Here is a 22,498-nt window from a genome sequence, read left to right as displayed (position 1 = left end):
CAGTGGTCGTGGGTTTGGAAGGTGCTGCCTAAGGAGCCTTGATGAGTTTGTGCAGTGCATTCTGTAGATGGTGTTCACTGCTGCTACTGTTCACCAGTGGCGGAGGGAGTGAATGTTTGTGGAAGGAATGCCAATCAAGTGGGCTGCTTTGTCCTAGATGGTGTAAAACTTCTTGAGTTTTGTTGGAGCTGCACTCATCCAGGCACCAGTGAGGTGTCACACTTAAAGGTGTCATTCTCAGATGTAACATTGTAATGTGTAGATCTTGCTTGATCTGTCTACATTTGAGAATTTGGGATTTCATTGTGCGAATCATTTGTTCAGCTAAGCTGTTAGACCAAGGGCAATGAGGAGATAAAGTAGTGTGATTGATAGTCCACTTTTGACACATACTCTGAAACGGCTTACCAATAAACTGCGGACCTTTTACATAATGATCTCTCTAGGCACACTGAATAAACTGAAAATCGCACTGAGTGTGCACAACAGTTGTGCTTGACATATTGTGCAATTGTTGAATAATACTTTAATATTTGATAAAGTAGTCAACGATAATGATGAAGTCAGTGTCATGGACATGAAAGAGGTCGGATGTGATTTTGGACCAAGGATGGGTAGGAACTTCATGTTCAATGGTGCTTTGTGCTGACTTGGCATATGCTCTTGACTTGCCTCACACTTCTTGATGATGGCTTCAATGTCAATGTTCATTCCTGGCCAGTAGACTGTCTCTCTTGTGAGTCTTCATGTCTGATCTATGCCCATGTATCAGTGATGAAGTTTTGAAGAATATCAGGCAAAGATTCCGGTATGACAACCTGCTTTCCTTTATAAGTGACTCCCTAGGAGATATCTGGCTTGTTCCCATAAGGCTAAATTGATCTCACGTGTTCCTGGACATGCTGAATTGAATCAGGCCATCCTTCAATGATGGTTTTCCACAGTCTCGGTAGTATGGAACTTTTCGCTTTTTCTTCTTGTAGCTGCGGTAATTTGCCTGATCAGTTGGTGGACTCGCATTCTCCTAAAAGTGTAATGTTGCAACTCCCTTGAAACTGACAATTTTGTCAAAATAATCAGGATGTTACGATGTTAGGTCATGAATTGAGGTGATAGGAGGGGTTTCTGAGATTGATCTGCCATACGAGGTCTGACCCATTCCATGGATTGTCATTAGTGTGAGGTCACAGCCTGCCGGTAAACCAGCAAATACTGGGCCTTTAGTTTCCATGATGTAGAACATCTATGACACCCAGGAGGATTGATTGTACTTACACTTCAGGACTATGGATCCTGCACATAGAATTAGTGAACCATTGCACACCCCAATGGTAGGTTTCACCATGGCCTTCCATGTGTGGATACATATCTTTTAGAATATGCAGAGGTAGTATGTTGGCACTTGCTCCTGTTTGGATCAGTGCACAGCTCCTTGTAGCCGCGTCAGCCTTTGCTCTAGTGCAGTGCCACTACCATTGGCCCTTTCTGCCATGTGCCTTGCACAATTGCTGGAAAACTGGGCATTTCCTTGGTGCATGCAGAAGGCCGCACCTTCCACATGTCTTGCTACATTTAGGTTCTTTTGTGAGCGTGTCAACATTCAGGTGGTACATAGGACCTGTAAGCTTCATTGACCTGCAAGGATTGCTTCAAACTTGCATCCATCCTTGAGTATCTCTTCGATGCTACACGTTTTTGGTTTGTCCAGCAGATCTTTCTGGAATGCTTCGATAGGGGTGGATACGATCACCAACTCAACAATTCTGTCTGCTACCTCTGCATTTGAAAAGTTACAGAACGTACCCTTTTCTCTGTATCTGCTGACAAAGTGGTCTATGGATTCTGTAGGCTGTTGTCAAAATGACATGAACAGCAGTCGATGAGTACAGAAGCTTAACTTGATTCTGAACCGGTCTTCCAATGTATCTTTTGGGGATCCATTAGCTCTTCTACTGTTAATCCTGATGTGTTCAGCCTGTCTCGACCTTCATTCCCAATTGCTGGGTGAATTTTTATGATACGCTTTTCTGGTTCAGACACACCTGAATCAAGAAACCATAGCTCTGTACGCTGTTTAAACATTTTGAATTCTGATAGTGGGTCGGCTTCATCCCAATTCAAACTGGGGAATTTTGTGGATATTCTGACAATATCTCTTTGACCTTCCTTCTCCTATAGGGATAAGTGTTACTGTAGCGCTTTTACATGCTTTTCAAAGTTTTGCCTGTTATAATCGCAACCTTCACTGGCCCACTTTTAATGTTTTTTTGTTTGACTCTCCCATACTCACTATTGATCCGTCCCACACCCTGGTCACTTGCCTGCTCTGATTGAGCTAACCTGCTGCTGGTCCTCTTAACACACTGTCCCACTCACTGAACTGACAGGCGGTGCACTGCAAATGCACCACAAGGGGTGTATCTGCTTACCAGCTCTTTGTTTTGTTAAAAGCTTTTCTGTGCGGTCACCAAACTGTGGCCTGAATTTCCAGCTCGGCGGGAAGGCGCAATTGGTAGGCCCGGGATCGGCTGGGAAACAGACTGCTGCTCACGATCGGTCCCCGACCATGATTTCACACTGGCTGGCCTATTAATGGTCAGCCAGTGTAAAGCGCGCACTGAAAAGTTAAGCAATGCCAGGGTGGGGGCGGGAGGAGGGTGGGAGATGATGTCTGTGTGGGCAATTGCTGAGAGAAAGCTCCTTGAAGGCGGAGAGCTGCCTCAGGGAGCTGCAGATCCAAAAATGTTCCAATGAGGTTTTAATAACCAGAAAAAAATGTCCAAGCATCATGATCAGGCACCTGGAAATATAGATGATAAAAATGCTGCCCACAGATTTTTCTTTTTATTCTATTTCATAACGGAAACTGCCCTCGGCTGAAGTTTCATGAGAAATGTAAATGCCGGCTGGCTGATTCACCTGTCCGCCAACCATTAGGTTGGCGGGTGACAAAAAATAGCAGACAACTGTACCGTTAATGGGCTTAATTGCCCCCTTAAATGTTGGTGGGCGTGCTTCTGACTTTTGTGCACCTGCCAACCAAAATATTGTGCGAGTGTGCGATGATGTCAGGATGCTCGCCCAACGTCAACTCGTGCAATTTCACACCAAATCGGGGTCAGGTGCGCGCTGTCTGATCAACGTGAAATTCAGCCCTGTGATTTCAACACTCTCTGATGCTGCAATGCTGTACGGTCTGACTAGAACATTGAGGGTCGTCCCATGCCATGTAGCATGATCTAAGGCTGTTCACCATGTTGTATCTGTACTTAATTTTGCTGCCATGTTGTTTGACCACTGCTGAGCACAATGTTGTGTTGTTGTCATGATATAAAGGTGCTAATCACTCATAATGGATGGGTAAACACATTGTGGCTTCATTAATTTAAACTAGGCACATACATAGGTAGAAATCTTGAAGACATCAGCATTGGCTGAGGGATAGGAAACAGAGAGTAATGGATATTTTTTGGGCTGGAATAAAGTTTGTAGTGGAGTTCCACAGGGGTCAGTATTGGGGCCCTTGCTCTTCCTGATATATATAAATGATCTAGATCTTGGCGTTCAGGGGACAGTTTCAAAGTTTGCAGATGACACAAAACTTGGGAGAATTGTAAACTGTGAGGAGGACAGTGTAGAACTTCAAGAGGGCATTGACACATTGGTGGAGAGGGCAGATGAAGTTCAATGTGGAGAAGTGTGAGGTAACACACTTTGGTACGAAGAACATGGAGAGACAGTATAAAATAAAGGATACTATTCTAAAGGGCATGCAGGAGCAGAGAGACCTGGGTGTATATGTACATAAGTCATTAAAAAAGGCAGGACAGGTAGAGAGAGCTGTTTCTAAAGCATACAGTATTCTTGGCTTCTCCAACAGGGGCATACAGTACAAGAGCAGGGAGGTTAGACTTTAGCTAGAGTATTGTGTACAGTACTCGAGTATTGTGTACAGTACTGGTCGCCGCACAGGAAGGATGTGAACACATTGGAGAGAGTGCAGAAGAGGTTTATGAGAATGGTTCCAGGATGAGACACTTCAGTTATGAGGAAAGATTGGAGAAGTTGAGACTGTTTTCCTCAGAGAGGAAAAGGCTGAGAGGAGACTGGATAGAAATTTTCAAAATAATGCGGACCTGGACAGAGTAGATAAGGAGAAACTGTTCCTGCTAGCAAACAGATCGAAAACCAGAGGACACAGTCTTAAAGTGTTTTGTAAATGAAGCAAATGCAAGGTGAGAGAAAACTTTTTCACACAGCGAGTAGTAGGGGTTTGGAATGCACTGCCTGGAAGTGTGGTGGAGGCAGGGTCAATTGAGGCATTCAAGAGGGAATTGGATGATTATCTAAATAGAAACATTGTGCAGGGTGATGGGGAAAAGGCAGGAGATTGGCAGTAAGTTAAATTGCTCAGAGAGCCGGTGCAGACATGATGGGCTGAATGGCCTTCTTCTACATCGTAACAATTCTGTGTATGCTGTGCTCAGAAGCAAAAGTGAAACTGAGACTGGACCACGTGCACATTTCCCTCCTGGTGGTGTCATGCTTCTATCTCTTAAAGGCATATTACAACAGTGCCAAAATTCATGGATGAAAATGAAATGTGAGGTACAGTTAATTATTTTTAGAAAACTGTAGGACGCCTCAAAGATAAATTTAGAAGAAAGGGGATTGGGCTCAAATGTGGCAGATTTAAATCATTATCAGCAAATGTACGGTAACATTGTTAAAAAAAAAGCAATATGTATCCTCTGAATGGAAGTAGGAATTGAATTCAGTATTCTAACTAAGTTCAAACTATGCTTCTATTCTCCAATCTGATTGGTTATGCAGATACACAGTTACTCGTCCTGATCACACAGATCCCAGATACCCTGTAGAGTGCATTGCTCTGTTTTGGATTTCTAATTACCATAAGTTCCATTGCAAAAGTTTATCACAAGTGGGATGATTGGCTGGCATTGTTCATTAGCTACTGAGAGCAAAATGTAGGCCATTGAATTTCTAACCCTGGGTGGAGGCAACAAAGTATGCTGGGGAAAATGCAGTATTGTCACCTAACGCTACTTTCTTTTTGGTGCTTCTGTTGTTGTACTTTCTTTTTTTCTCTCTCAACAGGTGACTCACAATACAACTCATAAAGTTATGGTGGTAAAAATTTACAAGCAGGATGTTGACCAGGATGCCATTGTACGGGAGATTAGCCTTCTCCAGAAACTCTCTCATCCTAACATAGTCAGGTAAAAGTCAGGGATTTTAATTCCTGATTAATTGTTCCAAAAGTTCTTTATTGAGAGTGCATTAAATAACGGTAATTATAAAATTGAATGACATCGCTTTGCCCCAATAGTAGCTATGCAAAAAGCCAGAAAATCATTCATGTTTTTGCTTGTTCTTAGAATGTGTGTGACATTGGCAATTGGCCTTTTAGTGGCCCTAGCAATTTTTTTTTATAACCTAGTAACTTGCTGGACAACTTAGAAGAAGGTAGTAAGGGTCCATAGCAGGGTGTGAGCCTGGGGTCACCTGAAGCCTGCACTGGGTATGGATTAGCAGATTCCCTTCCATAAAAGGACATTATTGAACCAGTTAAATTTTTGACAAAAAAACACAGCTTTAAGGCCACACATTACCAGCTATATTGAATTTAATTTTAAAATTTACCAGTGCTGCAAAAGTACTACGACACTACCATACCCCGAAAATCTTTGTGTATGTCTATCTATACATATCTATATATCCTGTATATAGTATATGGATATCACATCTCAGACTCCACAAAATATCAAAGGTATGAAGGAAGAGAAGGCTAGTTATTTTCTATTGATGTTGCTGATCTTCATAGCCTTGTCTGCTCTATGGGCAGGGATCAAGGATTTATGATAAGCTGCTAGTTCACATTAAATTCCTTCAGCTCTTGCCCTGTAATCGGCCTACACAGAGTGCAGGTTTGCCCTGGTCTTACCAAATCCATTGGATTCTCCTATTCATTTAAGTGGAAGTAATGTCAGACAGGTTTGTTACTGGCATGTGAACTACCTTGCTGGACGTGCCTCTCTGTGGCTTCCAGACGATGCTGAACACCTAGATGGTGCAGATCAAAATCTGCCTTGCTATTGTTGGAATTCCTCATCCCCCATCATTTGATCCCATAGAAATAGGCTTATTACTCTCAGAAATCATCAGCTCATCTTACATCTATTCTCTCCAAGATTTGTATAGCCAACAATGGTAGAAATTAGTTTGGGTTCGATTAGCTTGAGCAGGCTTGCAAACCATCTTTCAAATGATCCAACTGATACTAAACGTTTCAGCCTGACTCATGCCCTCCAGCCCATATGGCTGATTAAGTCAGGCTTCAGCAATGACCTTCAGTTTGATGAAAATGAAAGCATAGTCCCATTGAAAAGAAGGTTCATTTTTCTTTGAAATGCTAACAGGCTACAACATGGTTAAAAAGCTGAATGCGAGTTTAAAAAATTTAAGAAGCTAACGTTTGTCACTTTGACACTGACAGACTCCAATCTCAAAGGAAAAGCCCATTTTTCTTGTGAAACTATCAAGCTGATAAGTGCATTGTAAAATTAATGGGTTATAAAGCTTCTGATGGTCTGGCATATCGTTTAATAGATATTGAAAGTCCAAATGATAACAACATGGGCCTTGTAGCAATGAAATAACAGTTCAGCTCAGTCTGATTATTCCATTTTTCCTACTTCAATAAAATGGCTTAAAAGTGAGGGTATAGTGGTCAATTCACTAAATCTACTCTTCTAACAGGGATCTACAATAAAAGAGAAATGGATCAGGCTATTGACTTCTGTGTCAATTCTTTGACCTGTGATTTCTTAGTATGTAGCTCCCTGCTGGGAGTGCAGGATCGATGAATTAATCAAGTAGTCTTACTAACGGATTTAGTTTCAGACATTTAGGATTTGGAATTACAAGAAATAGGTAGTAACTTACAAGTGGTTAGCTTTTTTAAATCTAAATATCTAAACAAATCTGACACATTCTGATAGATTGAACATTGCACTTCCAAAATCTTAATTCTTTTATGGCAGTACAATGAATAATGAAAGCTCAATAACTTGACCAGAAAAAAACCCACTGACCCCTTCTTTCATTCCATTACCTGAGAATACATCATCAAGGCAGCAGCAAATAGAATGAAGGGCACCAGGATTAGTGTGTGATTGAATAGTGTGAAGGAACTCATGTTGGACTGAAAGTTGAGGATTGGAGCCTACTATCAGCTTTACCCTTTACTCCTGATAACAGATCAACTACCCAGTGTAGAACATCATTACTAATCACAATTCATTTATTTGAGGTATCTTATTCAAATTCATAAATTTGAAATTTTGGTTTCATAATTTGCGTGTTATTCCTATGTATCTAATCTTTTGTTCCACTGATGGCAGAAACCAACAGCTTGTTCCAACATTTGTTTTGTTTTGACATCTGAAACAAAATATTGCGAAAGTGCGTGTTGATGTCAACGCGCTTTACTTAATGCTCGGGTCAGGCGCGTGCCCCCCCGCCAAGCTAAAAATTCTGCCCACTATTTCTCAACTCCTGGCTAGGTGAAAAATTTCACCCACTCTTTTGAATTCAAGCTACTCTGGTTTATTAAAAATTGCAAGTGTTCCCTTTAGACCGTCACATTCTAAAACTGCACCCATGTTTACCTATTTAACATTTCAAACCTAGCTTCTCTTCTTACATCAAAGCTTTCAGACCAGCTGTCTCTAATTCAATTAAGTCTCACACACACAGACAGGCACACATGCCGTAGACACAGACCCCACTATTACTCTACTTTATAATATATTCCAAATAATATTATGAAAATTATTATATTTTCCTGACGGACTTCACAGTTGAGTCAGGTCTTGATCCTCTTCTAATGTCCAGGTGAGCAATCTCCAACAGGGCCCATAGGCTGTCTTTCTTCTCCATAGTCCATGGCACTAAAGCAATTATAGTGCCCCTACCACAGCCTACCTGAGATCAGTAAACTCCACACAGATCTTTGGGATTTTCCAGTCCAAAGGGCTCAATAGCCAATTACCAACTTGGGCCACCAGTTAGATCCAATACACAAAGTTAGGATTTGGGTGAAAAGTGCTGACATGCTAAACAGGGAAAGACGGACAAAAAGGATGTATCCAGTTCCAAAACCATAATTCCCATAATTGCATCTAACAAACCATTAAATAGAAGATAATCTGTATGGTGTTGCCCAGGAGTAAAGTCTATCAGATGAAAATTTGCCAATCTAAATTTGTCTCACTCAAGTGTTGGGAAAATAATACTGTTCTGTTTTAATAATGTCACTACATATGGAACAAATTGATTAACTCTTCGGTACACAGATGCAAGAATTTAAGCAAATATATGGTGATGCAATAATAAGACCATATATTTTAATGAAAGCCTTTCTGGAATTATTGTGTATTATTAGTAAACATTTTCAGTATGTTGTGTTTCTCAGTAATGAGGGGAATAGTGAGGAGTTTCATTATTTACTCTGGATTCATACTGTGAGAAGTACAGTGAGAAATACAGCAGCCAAACTGTATTACTGCAGAACCCTTTTGACAATTTACCTTATCCTAATCTAAGTACAGACAGCTTTGCTAGCACATGCATAGTATGCAACTCAATGGTATCTTAAAATTATGAAAAAATTTTAATAATTAGCAAAGAGAAAAGGAATATTAAATGATAATATGCAGGCAGAACTGAGCATTGCAGCAAGAAATTATTCAGAATCCCGACTGGCTGGGAAAATGGAAAAAAGAGTCTAAGCTTAACTCAATGGTCGTTATTTGACTGTGCCACTGTGTTAAATGTGTGGTAGAAAATCAGCTGCTTGTTTTACATTTCTCCAGATTTTTATTTCCCCTACCCTCAAAGTGTGCTTTCTTTGCCTCTGCATTGCCATCAAATTATAAACCCCCTGCTCAAGAATTGATTTTATTAGGACTTTATTAGTATTTTTGCACTGCACATAAGACATTTCTGTCAGACTGTACTAGATTCAGATTTTATGCTTCATTGCAAGCATAGCTACCATTTAGAAATGCAGTAAATGATCTTCCTTGTGGTTACTCGTGGGTAGTCTACATCTGGAGATTGGTTGTGCTGTTTAAATGCAAAGAGACATCTGCGTTTAACTTGCTATCCCTGTAAGGCCAAGTGTTCAAGTACTTCTTGTGGCAAACTGATTGAAGATCCATCCTGATAGCAATTAGATACTCATTGTTAAGCAAATCTCTAGTAGGTCGATAATTGCCCTTAGGGAGATGCCAGATTACCAAGGTAGAAAAAAACAGCAGGCAATGGTTGGCATTCTTTCTCTATACTTTTAAGTTAATTGTTTTCTTATCTGTAATAAAATGTGACACTATGCATGATGTCTGATGTGATAGATACCAACCGGTTCCAAGGACTTTCTTTTTATATTAAGGTATAATTTGTATAATTTGAACATGTACCATATTCATTAAATGTTTGGAATTTATATGTTGTTACTTTTTTTTGGTTCTCAAATCATGGGCATCACTGGCAAGGCCAGCATTCCTGCTGCCCTTGTCCTTCAATATGATGGTGGTTGCAGGTTTTTGGACATTCTGACAAACATATCACAAGTACAAAAGCAGATGGAACTTACAACCTAGAAATAGGAACCCGCAAAATATGGAACATCAAAAGTTTATTAGCCCACCAAATCTGCTCCTCCTTAAGAGTGCACTCAAATTTACACTATACTGGACTCTATCAATTTAAATTTTTGACAGAAGCAACAGTCCTAAAACAAACCTCTAGGAGGATCTATTTCTAGAGCTGCCTCCAGAAGTCATTGATGAAACTCCAAACTGTTAATGCAACCTTATAATCTGCATTAACAACTCTGATGTATTACATTCCAAAGCTGTAATGTCCACAGTCCCAACAGCATAAGAACGATGATAACTGAAAGCTTTTATGGTTGTTCTTATCTCTTTCACTATTAATGTAAAACATCTTTAAACCTAAAGAGCTTTATGACTGGCAAAGCAAGACTTGTTACAATTGCACATTTGGAAAGTGTTGAACTGTACCATTTGGAAACAGATGAGATTGCTATGCACAGAAAGGAAAATGAAGTTTTAGAAAGAAAGGGCAAGAGAAAGAAAGCCTTGTGATGATAACTATCAATACAAGAAGCTGTTACAAAGCAGAAAGATAAAGAACCATTTTTCTGATTTTGCACTGTATAATGCCTACAATTTGCATTCCTTGGACTAGAGACCAGTAGAAGTGTTTTTTTTTTAGAAAATACTGATGGTGAAACTAGTAAAAACAATGTAAAGGAGAAATAGAGGCAGAAGAAAAATTAAAAATACTAAGATATGAGGGCAGAGTTAAACATACATTATGGCCTTATGACCAGCATTATGACTCAGATGCCTGTTATGGTAACTGTATCACCTGACTTTTATTTTAAAATCAATGGAAAGCAGAATCATCTAGTTTCCCTAATAGGCAGCCTGCTCCAAATCATCAGGATGGTCATCACACACCACCTCTGGTTATCAAAGCCAGGGAGTTCCTTGGAGCTGCTCCCGTTCTATCAGCACTAATTTGCTGGGACTGCAGCTAAAACTCCATTTACACAGCATTTCCTGTGAAGTAATTGTCAGCGGAGTGGGGAAGCAGCTCCAAGGAATTTTCCGGCCCAAACGCCATCCTGCTCGCTTAACAGAAACATGTTAGTTACCCAGGAAACTAGGTGGAAAGATATCATTCACTATCTCAAGGTCAAAAATTGTAATCTCGGCTCCAACCGCCAAACCAACACTGGAAGAATTTGCTGCGTCACATACGTTAATGCAACTTGTGACCTGCTGTACAAAAAAATTTTATATTGACTTTTTTCAGATACCTGGGGGTGTGTGTTAAAGAAGATAAACTGTACCCTATGCTTGAGGTAAATACCATTACATATAAACATCATTTTATTTCACAAATACAATGTAAATAAGAGATGAACAAATTGGTGGAGTTGTGTTCTCAAATGTTTTCATGTGCGCTGCTTCACAGTATATTAATGGTGGATGCCTGGAAGAACTTCTAGCCAATAAAGAGTTTAACCTGACTTGGAAGGAAAAAGTGGATCTTGCATCAGACATTACACGAGGAATGGTATATCTACACTCAAAGAATATCTATCACAGGGACTTAAACTCCAAGGTAAAAGATTGTGCCTTCATGTACTTAAATATTCAGCACGTCTTCAAATTAACTCACAAAAATTATGTTCCTAAAAACCTCAAAACTTCTCTTTATTTTTTTGTTTTTTCCTTCTTGCATCTGAAGGTCATTGATTACTAGAACAATAATTTATGTTTATTTCCCAGTCCCTAAATCAGAGTTGCTTTTAAGTGAGCAATTAGGTAGAGCTGTGTATTAAATTACTAGTGTTTCACCCCCGAGACTTGGGTTTGAATCTAGGCCACATTAATGAAATACTTCTCTCTTTCTGGATTCATTAGACTGTTTTGGCAGTCTCACGTGAATTTCTAGTTAGCTGAATGGGGTAAATCTGCATATGCTGCTTCTCTGCAAATGACCCTTAAATGGACAATCTTGTCAAACTAGCCAAAAAGAAAGTTTAAAAAATAGAAACCTCACATGTTAGGTCAGCATGGGTCAGAGGTTTTAGGAAAAGCAAAAAAAAAGGAATAAAAGGCATTACCGCATTTCTGAATATCACAACCTTGAAATGACTATAGCTTTTCAGAAAAAAAAACCTTTGCATTGTTGTGAATAAAGGATTGACTGATCAGATAGTGAAAATGAATAAACAGCATGACAGACAATTAGAGGTAACAAAGCCAGTAGGGTCAAGTAGCCCGTTTCTGCGCTGCAAATACTATAAAGAATCTGAAATTGATCTAGTGCCTTGCTTTCCTCCTTTAACTGTAGAATAGGTTTAAAAATGTTGAAATAGGTGCAACTTGTGAATGGAAAATATAGGATGATCAACAGCCCAATTATCCAAAGAAATATCAAGGTTGCTGCCTAAATACAACTAATCTTCAACAATTCCGAGATACCAAAGTAGAATGTAATATTTATAAGCTTTTCTGTGAAATATTTATGTGTTCTATTCAATTTTCAGATAGCTGTAAATGAATAATATCCTTTATTGAGTCCAATAAAGATCATTTCCTCTTTATCATCTGGTGAAAACATGTTGTGTATGAGGCAGATAATAAGGATTTTCTTTCCTGTTCACAGGAACCGGGTTGCTTTTATTCACCCTCTCTTTCAATGTATTTTTTGAAAGCTATTATTTAACTGGAATTGCATTGTTAAGTTTGCCAGCTCCTGATATCACACAAAACATCAACTGCTGTTCATGTGGTGTTACAGGATATTGTTGAATCATTCTTGAAGGATACAAAGATATTCTCCCATAATGTACAGCATGTTCACCCTTAAACATGAAACACCGCTGATCCAGATCGGAAAAAGGAAGCGTCACATAGAATATTCCATTTCATCTTGTTAACAAAGGTTACAGGAAGTAGAAAAGGAAAGGTGATTGCACTTACACATTAGGGGATTCACAGTATTTAAAGTTGTGCACTTTGTAATCTCTATGTCCAGAAAGTAGGAGAGATAAGACTCAATCAATTACTTCTAGTTGCATTTATGTAGCACTTTTCATGCCCTATGGGCTTCCAAAGTGCTTTACAGCCAATGAAGTATTTTTGAGGTTGCAGTTGCTATTTTAATGTCGTTGGCATAGGGCCAATTTGTGCACAGCAAAACCCCACATGCGTCAATGTGATATTGGCCAGATAACCTATTTCAATAATATTGGTTGAGGAATAAATATTGACCAGGATACCAGGGAGACTTCCATTGCTCTTTTCCAAAACAATACCATGGGATCTTATACATCCATCTAAGAGGGCATAAGAACATAAAAAATAGAAACAGGATTAGACCATTCGGCCCCTTGAGCCTGCTCCGCCGTTCAATAAGATCATAGCTGATCTGCTTGTGTTTCAATTTCCACATTCCCATCCAACCCATAACCTTTGATTCTCTTGCCTAACAAGAATCTGTCTACCTCTCCCTTAAAAACATTCAATGATCCCGCCTCCTCCATATTCTGAGGCAGAGAATTCCAAAGTCTCGCAACCCTCTGAGAGAAGAAATTTCTCCTCATCTCTGTCCTAAAAGGGCGTCCCCTAATTTTAAAACAGTGCCCCCTAGTTCTGGACTTACCCACAAGAGGGAACATCCTTTCGACGTCTACCTTGTCAAGGCCTTTCAGGATCTTGTATACGTCAATCAAATCATCCCTCACTCCAGTGGAAACAAGCCCAGTCTGTCGAACCTTTCCTCATAAGACAACCCACTCATTCCAGGTATCAATCTAGTAAACCTCCTTTGAACCGCCTCCAATGCATTTACCCCCTTCCTTAAAAAAGGAAACCAAAACTACACACAGTATTTGAAGTGCAGTCTCTTCAATGCCCTGTATAACTAAAGCATAACATCCTTACATTTATGTTCAATCCCTTTCGTAATAAAGGATTGTATTCCATTAGCCTTCTTAATTACTTGCTGTACCTGCATACTAACTTTTTATGACTCTTGTACTAGAACACCTAGATCCCTCTACACCTCAGAATTATGCAGCCGTTCTCCATTTAAGTAATACTATGCTTCTTTTGGAAGATTGGGCCTTATTTTAGTGTCTCCTCTGACAGTGCAGTACTCCCTCAGTACAGTACTCCAATGAAATGCCAGATTAGGTAATGTGCTCAAGTTTCTGGAGTGGGACATGAATCCAGAAGCTTGCTGTTCAGAGTCTGTCACATCTAACTGCATACTGGAATTTCTGACCATGGGGTTATACACACCTCTGTTGTAATATATCATCCTGGTGGGTCCTTGCTTGAAGCATGACATCAAGAAGTGATGGTTGCAGAAAGTGACACCACAAATCCAGGCCAGAATGTGGACTATTACATAATTGCCCCATCAATGATGCCTGTAAGTGATTGGGATTGATTTTATGTCTGTAATTTGTATGTACTTATTCTCCACTCAGTATCTTTTGCTGGAGATGTAAACATGTTTGACAACCCCATGCCCACTGTAGTGTCACTGTCAAAGGTCTACTTCTAAGAGTTGATGAGTTGATCAGGTTTTGCTAGTTTTCCAGTTTGTGACTATTTACGCGCACCATTTATTGACATTTCATTATACAACAAAAATCAGTAAATAATGTAAACCAAAAGCAAAATTGTTCAATTCATTTACATTGAAAATAAAAAAAAGGAAAGTAAATAAATGCATGTCGATTTAAGTGCTCTCAAGCAATGATTCCCTGGTCCCAATTTTTGGCTAGTAAAGTTCTACATATTTCCCCCCATTATTTCTGTACATTTTCCAATTTTTCAGATAAAGCCAATCTAATTTGGTAGAAAATTATTGAACTGAAATAATTGCAAAAAGTAAAGCAACTTATGATACTTGGGATATACACAAAGTGCTGTATTTGCCATTGTACTCTTCTGTAATGCTTTGACTGATGTGGTGAATAGGGCATTTTTGAGTCTGAGAGTACATTACATCTTGTGGCAGTTTGTTGTCTACAAATAACACAACTTTGGGTTTTGCTAAGCTGAAAAATACCTGAAGAAAAAATTACTCCCTTTTATTGCTTGCAGCACTGGGAGATAGAAGCTGAGTCATACTACATTGAAACAAACAGCTTGTGTTTCACTTTATATCACATTATTACACACTAATGAGAATGACACCAATCCTTTAACTTTAATAAAATATCCTTTAATTCTTCTATATGGGTGTCATTTTCCAAGTACTTGCCAATGACAAGGAACCTTCCTAACACCAGTGCATAATGGCCACAGTTTTCCTGTATGTGGTACTGGACAAGATTCCTTGCTGTCATTATATACCTGGAAAATTACCCCTATGAGCACTAAATATCCTCTACGATTGTTCCCACCAGTACTGGCCAGTGCTGATCCCACCAAAATTTAGAGTCAGCAGAAGGTGTCCTCTTTTACATGGGGCTGGCGGGCACAAATGCCACCATTCAGCTGGGAAATTAGGCACCAGCCTGCCATATTGGAGGGAGGATGCCAACCCCCTCCCAAAGACTCCATTGGTCCTTGCCTTGGTCCATGAAGGGGACCCTTTCCAATTTTGATCTAAAAAAATTGGGAGAGGGATGACCTTTATCTCAGTTGGCAAACCCGAGCCAGGGAGGTGGGAAGTCCAAGTCGAGGAGTCCCTGCTTGGGCTTTTGCCTCAGGGCTACCCAGTAATGTCATTGGTTTTGTAAAGGGGCTGGGTGACCCTCATGATGCTGACTAGGAAATCGCAGAATGGACTTAGACTTGGGGCAGGATTTTGCACTTGGTGGGGGTGCTTGGTGGGGGCGGGGGCGGTCAGGAAGCCGACCGCCCTCCCGCAATCAGCTCCGCACCACGATTTCAAGGCCCACCCTGCGTGGATCACAAGCGTCGGTGCTGAGCGCTGCCTTCAAAAATGAAGAGAATAAAAATTTAATGAAACATGTGAGACTTTGCATATATACTTTTATATCTGAATGTAAATAGAAGGACTTAGAAAACCAGCATGATTAAAATAGGGTTATTATTTATTTACATCTCTGATTTCATGGTAATCACATGCCCAATGTGAATTTCAACAAAATTTCAGTTTGCATCAATGGGATAAAGAACAGTCGTCCCAACAGTGCTAATCAGTAATTATTTCCTTATATAGGATTTATATTATCATGGGAGAGGGTCAATAAAAGTAACATTTTTATTAATAAGTCTGAAAGTTGTTGGTGGCAGAAAAGTTTCCCCAATTCCCTAATAGTTTGTTGCATGTGAACAATTGCTAGAACAACACAACTCATATCCGTTGACATTGATGCGTTGAGCAATGCTATGGTGAATTGCCACATGGAATTGTTGCTTTCAGCTGATCCAAATGATACAGCATGGAATTAAATTGCTGGCAGAATAGTAAAGCTTTCCCATGGAGATTAGGGAAGGGAGAAAGGAGCCATTAGGGATGGAAGATCTCATGTAAATACATTACACATGAAAATAGGTTAACTTGCACTATCTAGGTCACAGTATGTCTTGTACAGAAGTTACTGTTCAAATAATCCTGGTGATGCAAATTGTTGCCTGCATACTATTAATGTTTTGTTTCTTTTTTTAAAATCATTTTTTTACAGATTACGAATGTTTATTTGAAGGCTTGAACTAGAAGCTGCCATTTTGGCATGTGTATTTTTCAGCATACATCACATATACAGTATTACATTTAAACTATAATTATCACGTTTGCTTTCTTGTAATTTTATATAAAAACTAATTTTGTACAAATTGTACTGTAATTGTACTTTGTATACAAGTCCTGGAGGTAATAAAAATGCCACCTCTGATTAATAACAAAATCACTTGCACCAACAATAGTTGATCCAGCAGTTTAACCCAAAGGTCAGCACAAACAGTTACGACAGTTCAACCATGATATAGCAAAGGTATCTTTGTTTTCAGTTTATTCTGCAGTGAGGTGTGGAATCATGCTATTGGCACAGAGTATGTACATCTAGCCAAATATTGAAATCTTTTGCTGTGGACCCAACATGTGGCATGCCTGAAGTCAAATGGCTTTATACAAACTCAGTACAAACATTGCATTGTTCCAAAGTGTGCAATCCTGGGCTTTGTTCAAGAAGCTTTCAACATTATTTTCTTCAGCATTGTAGTTGAATACTTTTGTTTTGTTAGAGTTAGATTTTCCTGAATGTGTATGGCCTGTATGGCTCAAGAGACCCTTTGCTGATTTATGGATTTACGGAATTTATGGAATCCATGGATTTACTTCATTTTAGTATTCAACCTTAGTTCCAACTTTACTATAAAATGATTGAATTGTGTATGTTTCATCTGTATACATCTACATAAGGTTATCTATTTCAAATTTCAAAAAAGTGCTTTTTAAAAATTATTTTAGAGCAATTCATAATAATTCCCATATACCAACATTACCTAACTTCATGCTCTTATTAATTTGCATGTATTTTATTTTATGTCAGAATTGCTTGATCAGGGTAACATCACGGGGGAGAGAGGCATTAGTTACAGACTTTGGGCTGGCACGAGAAGTAGTTGAGCTGCCTACGAAGGATCTCGAACGGAAGCTGTCCTTGGTCGGATCAGCTTTCTGGATGGCACCCGAAATGTTGCGTGGTGAACCTTATGACAGAAAGGTAAAGTGTGACCAATCTTTCCACGGTTCTAAATTTGGACACTCATCTTTTTCGCACTGTAACAAGATATAAACTTAATTAAATGCGTAGCTTTAAAAATATGCAAAATAAAATCTTAAAAGGGGTAGAAGTACAAACATAACACAATATCATACTCCCTCTTTGGGCTTTGGACGAGATCCAGTTTAAGTTTTCTTAGAGCTTTGCCTCTCACATGGAATATTATTCTCTACTTTCCTTTCATGTCTTTACTTGTTTGGTTTAACCAGTGGTTTAGCTTTAAGCATTTCGGGACTCAATGGTTTGGAGATTAAGCTTTGGCCAGTCTTAGGCAGAGACTTGCTACAGCACTAACTGTGAGGCCTGGAATTAGGCATCAGACCACATTAACATCTGTTGTACAAGCTGCCAATGCCTGTCACAGTACCACAGGGAGCTTGTGCATTGAAGATGATGAATATTGGGCTGCTTACTTCACAGGCTTTATCTCAATAGTCAGTCCCAGGAGGTGGATGATTGTGTCGGGGTTGATTGTGATGTCCATGGAGTCAGGCAGAGCACTCCTGGAGTGAAAAGGAGTATTTTTCATGTTGAATAAAAGGACAAAGCAGTCCACCTGATTATGAACCCATCCACCACCTTAGTAAAAAATTCCTCCACAACAACATACCACAGCTGCAGCGTGTACTAACTACAGGATGCACTGCAGCAACTTGACAAGGCTTCCTCAGTAGCACCTCCCAAACCTGCAACCTCCAACACCTGGAAGACCACTTTCAAGTCACATACCATCCTGACTTGGACATATGTTGCTATCGCTGGTCAATTCCCCAGCCATTTGGGAGTACCTTCACCACATGGACTGCAGTGGTTCAAGAGGAACTCACTGCCACGTTTTCAAGGGCAAGTGGGGATGAGCAATAAATGCCAGCCTTCTCAGGAATGCCCAAGGAATGCTTAAAAAAAATTGCTTTGGGGTCCGATTAATGTCATAAGATGCCAATTTTCATTGGTTAATGATGCAGCTTCTTTTAACTTTTGAGCCTCTAAAGGGCCTACTGAATATATTATAAACCAATAAAAAATATGTAAATCATTAATGAGTAATTCCTTATTCAATAAGTGTCTGGGTCTACATTCAAGAAGGATGGAACGTTATGGGCCACTCCTTTCATAGGAGTTTCCCTTTATTGTGGCCAATTTTTGTGACTAATCTTTTCTATTGTATAGAATCTCATTATACATTTAATACAAATCATACTTCATTGTGTCCATGAAGGATTTAATTAGGAAGATTTTATCAATGCTGCCATGGCTTTTTTCCCCCATTGGGAGTTTTAATTTAATCTGAGCACTACTCTTAATGCACTGCTTAATATATTCTCGCATATTCCTGTCTGCACTAGTTGAACACAGCTGTTAATTTTATTCGAAACAGGTTGGTCGTTCTGCCAAAGTAGCAGAAAGCAAGGTTTTCATCAGGAATACATTAACCATTGGGCTAAGATTCACACAGCGAGGGAAATTTTAAACTATTAACTGCCTAGTTCACGAGGAAGCCAGCAAATTTCCACCCTCTTTCAGGCCTCGTTGAAACAGGCTTGGAATCACATTTAGCTGTTCAGAATACTAATCTTCATGTAGTTCCTTCAGCAGCAATCCTTATGGCATTTTTATATGAGGAGGTCATCCACTTTGCATCAGTGAAAGATAGATCAGCATATTTTCTTAATGGTGAGACTAGAAGCTGTGGGAGAGCAGCAGGTCTTAGGTGTCCATGTGCACAAATCATTAAAAGCTAGTGGACAGTTACAAAACGTCATCAAAAAGATGAATCAAATACTGGTCTTTATCAACAAAGGGTTTGGAGAATGAAGGAAGTGAAGTCAGATCCTATCTGGAGAACTGCATTAGTATTGGATACTGAACCTCAGCATAGATTTATTGGCCTTGGAAGGGATGCAGTGCCAAGTCACCAGAATTAGACCAGGACTTAAAGGGCTAAATTATGATGACAAATTGTATAAACTTGGTTCGTATTCCCTTAAGTTTAGGAGGTTGAGAGGTGATCCACTCCAGGCATTCAAAATGATAAAAGGATCTGATACAGTAGCTATGAGGAAACTATTTTGTCCAATGGGAGATACCCAAAACACAAGAGTGGAATCTTAAAAATAGAGCCCTTTCATACAAAGGAGTGTAAATCTGGAATTTTCTTTCCCAAAAAGCTACGAGTGCTGAGTCTATTGAAATCTTCAACAGTGAGATGGGCAGGTTTTTGTTAAAGATATTAAGGGATATTGAGAGAAAGCAAATGTTGAGGTGCAGATGAGTCATGATTTAATTTAATGTATTGGCAGAGCAAGGTAGGGGGGCTGAATGGCCTAATCATGTTCCTATGTTCCCTTATAGATTTAGTGCAATTCTGAATCATACTGATTTCATGTGTCAGATATAATTTGCTTCTGTTGAACTCACAACTGAAATTTATCTCACCCACTGAGAATCACAAAGAGGTTAATAATTACTTAAAACTTTGGAAGACAGCAACCTAATCCAAAATGCAGAGCCAAGAGGGTCCAAGAAGCTGCAGGGATGGCTCCTCAGGGACAACGGCTACCCGCAGAGGACGTGGCTGGTGACACCCATTAGGCAGCCTCAGACTGCAGCAGAGTGACGGTATGATAAGGCTCATGCTGCAATTTGGTGGAGCAAACCATCGGGTTGCTGAAAATGAGGTTCTGGTGCCTGGACCCGTCTGATGGAGCCCTGCAATGTAGTCCACAGAGGGTGTCACACATCGTCATCATCTGCTGCACCCTTTACAACCTGGTGCTGACAAGGGTAGTGGAGTTGGCTGCGGAGGAGATGGAGGAGCTGGATGTCCTCAATGAGGAGGATACCGACTGGGATGAGGGTAAGGAAGTCCTCGAAGGTGAAGATGACAGGGATGAGGCTCTCGCACTGGCCAGTTGAGGCAGGCACACTCGGGAGGCCCTCATAGCTGCTGGATTTGTGGAGGATGTTGACATGCAGTGAGGAGACCCCATAGATCCTCCCATTGTATCTATGAATGTTTGGCTCCAGTCTGACTTATGGCAATGCCCATTCCCTCTGTAATTATGCTCCTGTCATGGAGACTTAGTGGAGGCCCTAATAATTGCTCAATTGCAGGAGGACGATGATGACAACATGCAGTGAGGACACGCCATAGATCTTCACATAGCCTCTGAGAATGTCTGACTCCTGTCTGGCTGAGGGCAGCTTACCTGCGCTCTGTGATCAGGGTCATGTGGAGATGCAGCCATGAAGCTTTAAAAGCACCTGATCTTTTGTTTGCCTTCAACACCTGACCCCTTCAGGAGCACAGCTTCACTGATCACAGAGGCTGAAGAGATGGGGGCCAGTCCCACCTTAAAGGTGCTGAGAGCACACAGAGACAATGACGGAACTCTGTGACACCTGCCCACTACATTCTGGCAGCAATGACCAGCGCCATTAAGGTACAGGCATCACTAATGTGTCCAGTGAGTGTAAGACTGGATCATCAGTTTGGTTTGAAGGCTGCACAAAGCACAAGGAAGAGGCCCTAGACTGAGACACCTGCCTTTATCTTGTGCAGAAAGGTTTCACGTCTGAGCGACAAGAACACTGCTCATCAGAACAAGGAGCTATAGGCAGGGAGACATTCTTGGGAGTTTATTGACAACAGTGAACAGTATGCCCAAGTGATTAATATCCATGCCCAGGCTGTGCAAGGGCTTGGCTTAAATAGCCAAGTGGTTATGGTACTGGGTTTGTAACACCAAGATCAAGAGTTCAAATCTCACAATAGCAAACTATGAAACAATGTAATTTCATCTGAATAGGAACAGATGGAAACGTGTTTGCACTCGAAAGAGTTACATCTTCTTAACGCCTACGGCCATACTAGTCTGAAAACGCCCGATCTCGTCTGATCTCGGAAGCTCAGCAGACTCAGGCCTGGTTAGTACTTGGATGGGAGACCGCCTGGGAATACCAGGTGCAGTAGGCTTAGGCTTGGCCTAAAAAGCCAAGTGGTTATGGTACTGGGTTTGTAACCCCAAGATCAAGAGTTCAAATCTCACAATGGCAAACTATGAAACAATGTAACTTCATCTGAAAACAGATGGAAACGTATTTGTACTCGAAAGAGTTACATCTTCTTAATGGCTTGGCCTAAATAGCCAAGTGGTTATGGTACTGGGCTTGTAACCCCAAGATCAAGAGTTCAAATCTCACAATGGCAAACTATGAAACAATGTAACTTCATCTGAAAACAGATGGAAACGTGTTTGTACTCGAAACAGTTACATCTTCTTAACCTTCCTAATCCTGCCACTATGTCTTGGTGCTCCCCAGGCATCCACAGTGGAAGTGGAGGCAGCCTGTTGACTGTTGTGCCCAGTCTGTGATGACCTTGTTGGGTGTCATCTGGTCGACTGAGACCTGCAGGGCCCTGGCCTGCTTTTGGGGTCTTGTTGTGTGGCAGTGGCACTCTCCTCGGCCTGTGGAGCTGGAATTGCTGAGGTCATAGGAAGAGGGGATTCGGATAGGCCGGACACTCCCGGAGTCACCTGGGTGGATGGCCCCTGGGGCATACATCTGCTGACCCTGCTCCCTATAGGTGCCCAAGGGCCCCTGCTGACTCCTTGAGGAGCAGGGGTAGGTGGAGGGAGATCGAGCTGCCCGGCACCCCTCTTGCGTACACATTGTCGGAGGCAAACTATGGCATCAACAATGGAGTTGAGCCTGTGCAGCAGTGCAGGAGCGAAGTCCTGGACCAAGGTCTCCATGGCGGCCGCATTCCTGCCAGTGTTGTCCTTAGTGTGTTGGCATGCCAGTGCTGTCACCTCAGCCTGAAGGCAGACAGACTCCTCCATTGTGCCTTGCAATCTGAGGAGTGCAGCGGACATCCCTTCCTGATGTTCCCGAGCTTGCCTTTGCAGCTGCAGCAACTGTGACTTGACCAAGTCCAGAGGCTCATCATCTGACTTGGACTCAGCAGACTTCTGGCCTCCAGCGGTCCTCCGAGTGCCGGAGACCAGGGAAATCCCTGCCTCCTCCTGCTGTGGATCAGACAGTGTGATGTGCTCACCAGATTGCGATCCTAAGGCTGCTCTAAAGCTAGATCCCACT

The 22,498-nt window shown here is 40.8% G+C and overlaps 1 protein-coding gene and 1 non-coding gene across 4 annotated transcripts in view; both read left to right on the top strand.

Annotated features, from left to right (window-relative positions):
• LOC121281228 (dual specificity testis-specific protein kinase 2-like) overlaps nt 1–22,498 on the top strand; it is a 111,713-nt gene that overhangs the window by 77,063 nt on the left and 12,152 nt on the right. For all 3 annotated transcript variants that reach the window (XM_041194030.1, XM_041194029.1, XM_041194031.1), the window contains exons 3-6: nt 5,119–5,240; nt 10,930–10,978; nt 11,092–11,241; nt 17,165–17,338. In XM_041194030.1, coding sequence (XP_041049964.1) covers nt 5,119–5,240; nt 10,930–10,978; nt 11,092–11,241; nt 17,165–17,338 — 495 coding nt within the window. The remainder of the gene's footprint in view (nt 1–5,118; nt 5,241–10,929; nt 10,979–11,091; nt 11,242–17,164; nt 17,339–22,498) is intronic.
• LOC121281681 lies at nt 21,256–21,374 on the top strand. Its single transcript, XR_005943914.1, has one exon. It is a non-coding gene; the product is annotated as a 5S ribosomal RNA (ribosomal RNA).

This window comes from Carcharodon carcharias, chromosome 8 (assembly GCF_017639515.1).
Source record: "Carcharodon carcharias isolate sCarCar2 chromosome 8, sCarCar2.pri, whole genome shotgun sequence".
NCBI lineage: Eukaryota > Metazoa > Chordata > Chondrichthyes > Lamniformes > Lamnidae > Carcharodon > Carcharodon carcharias.
This window is presented reverse-complemented; position numbering and strand designations above follow the sequence as displayed.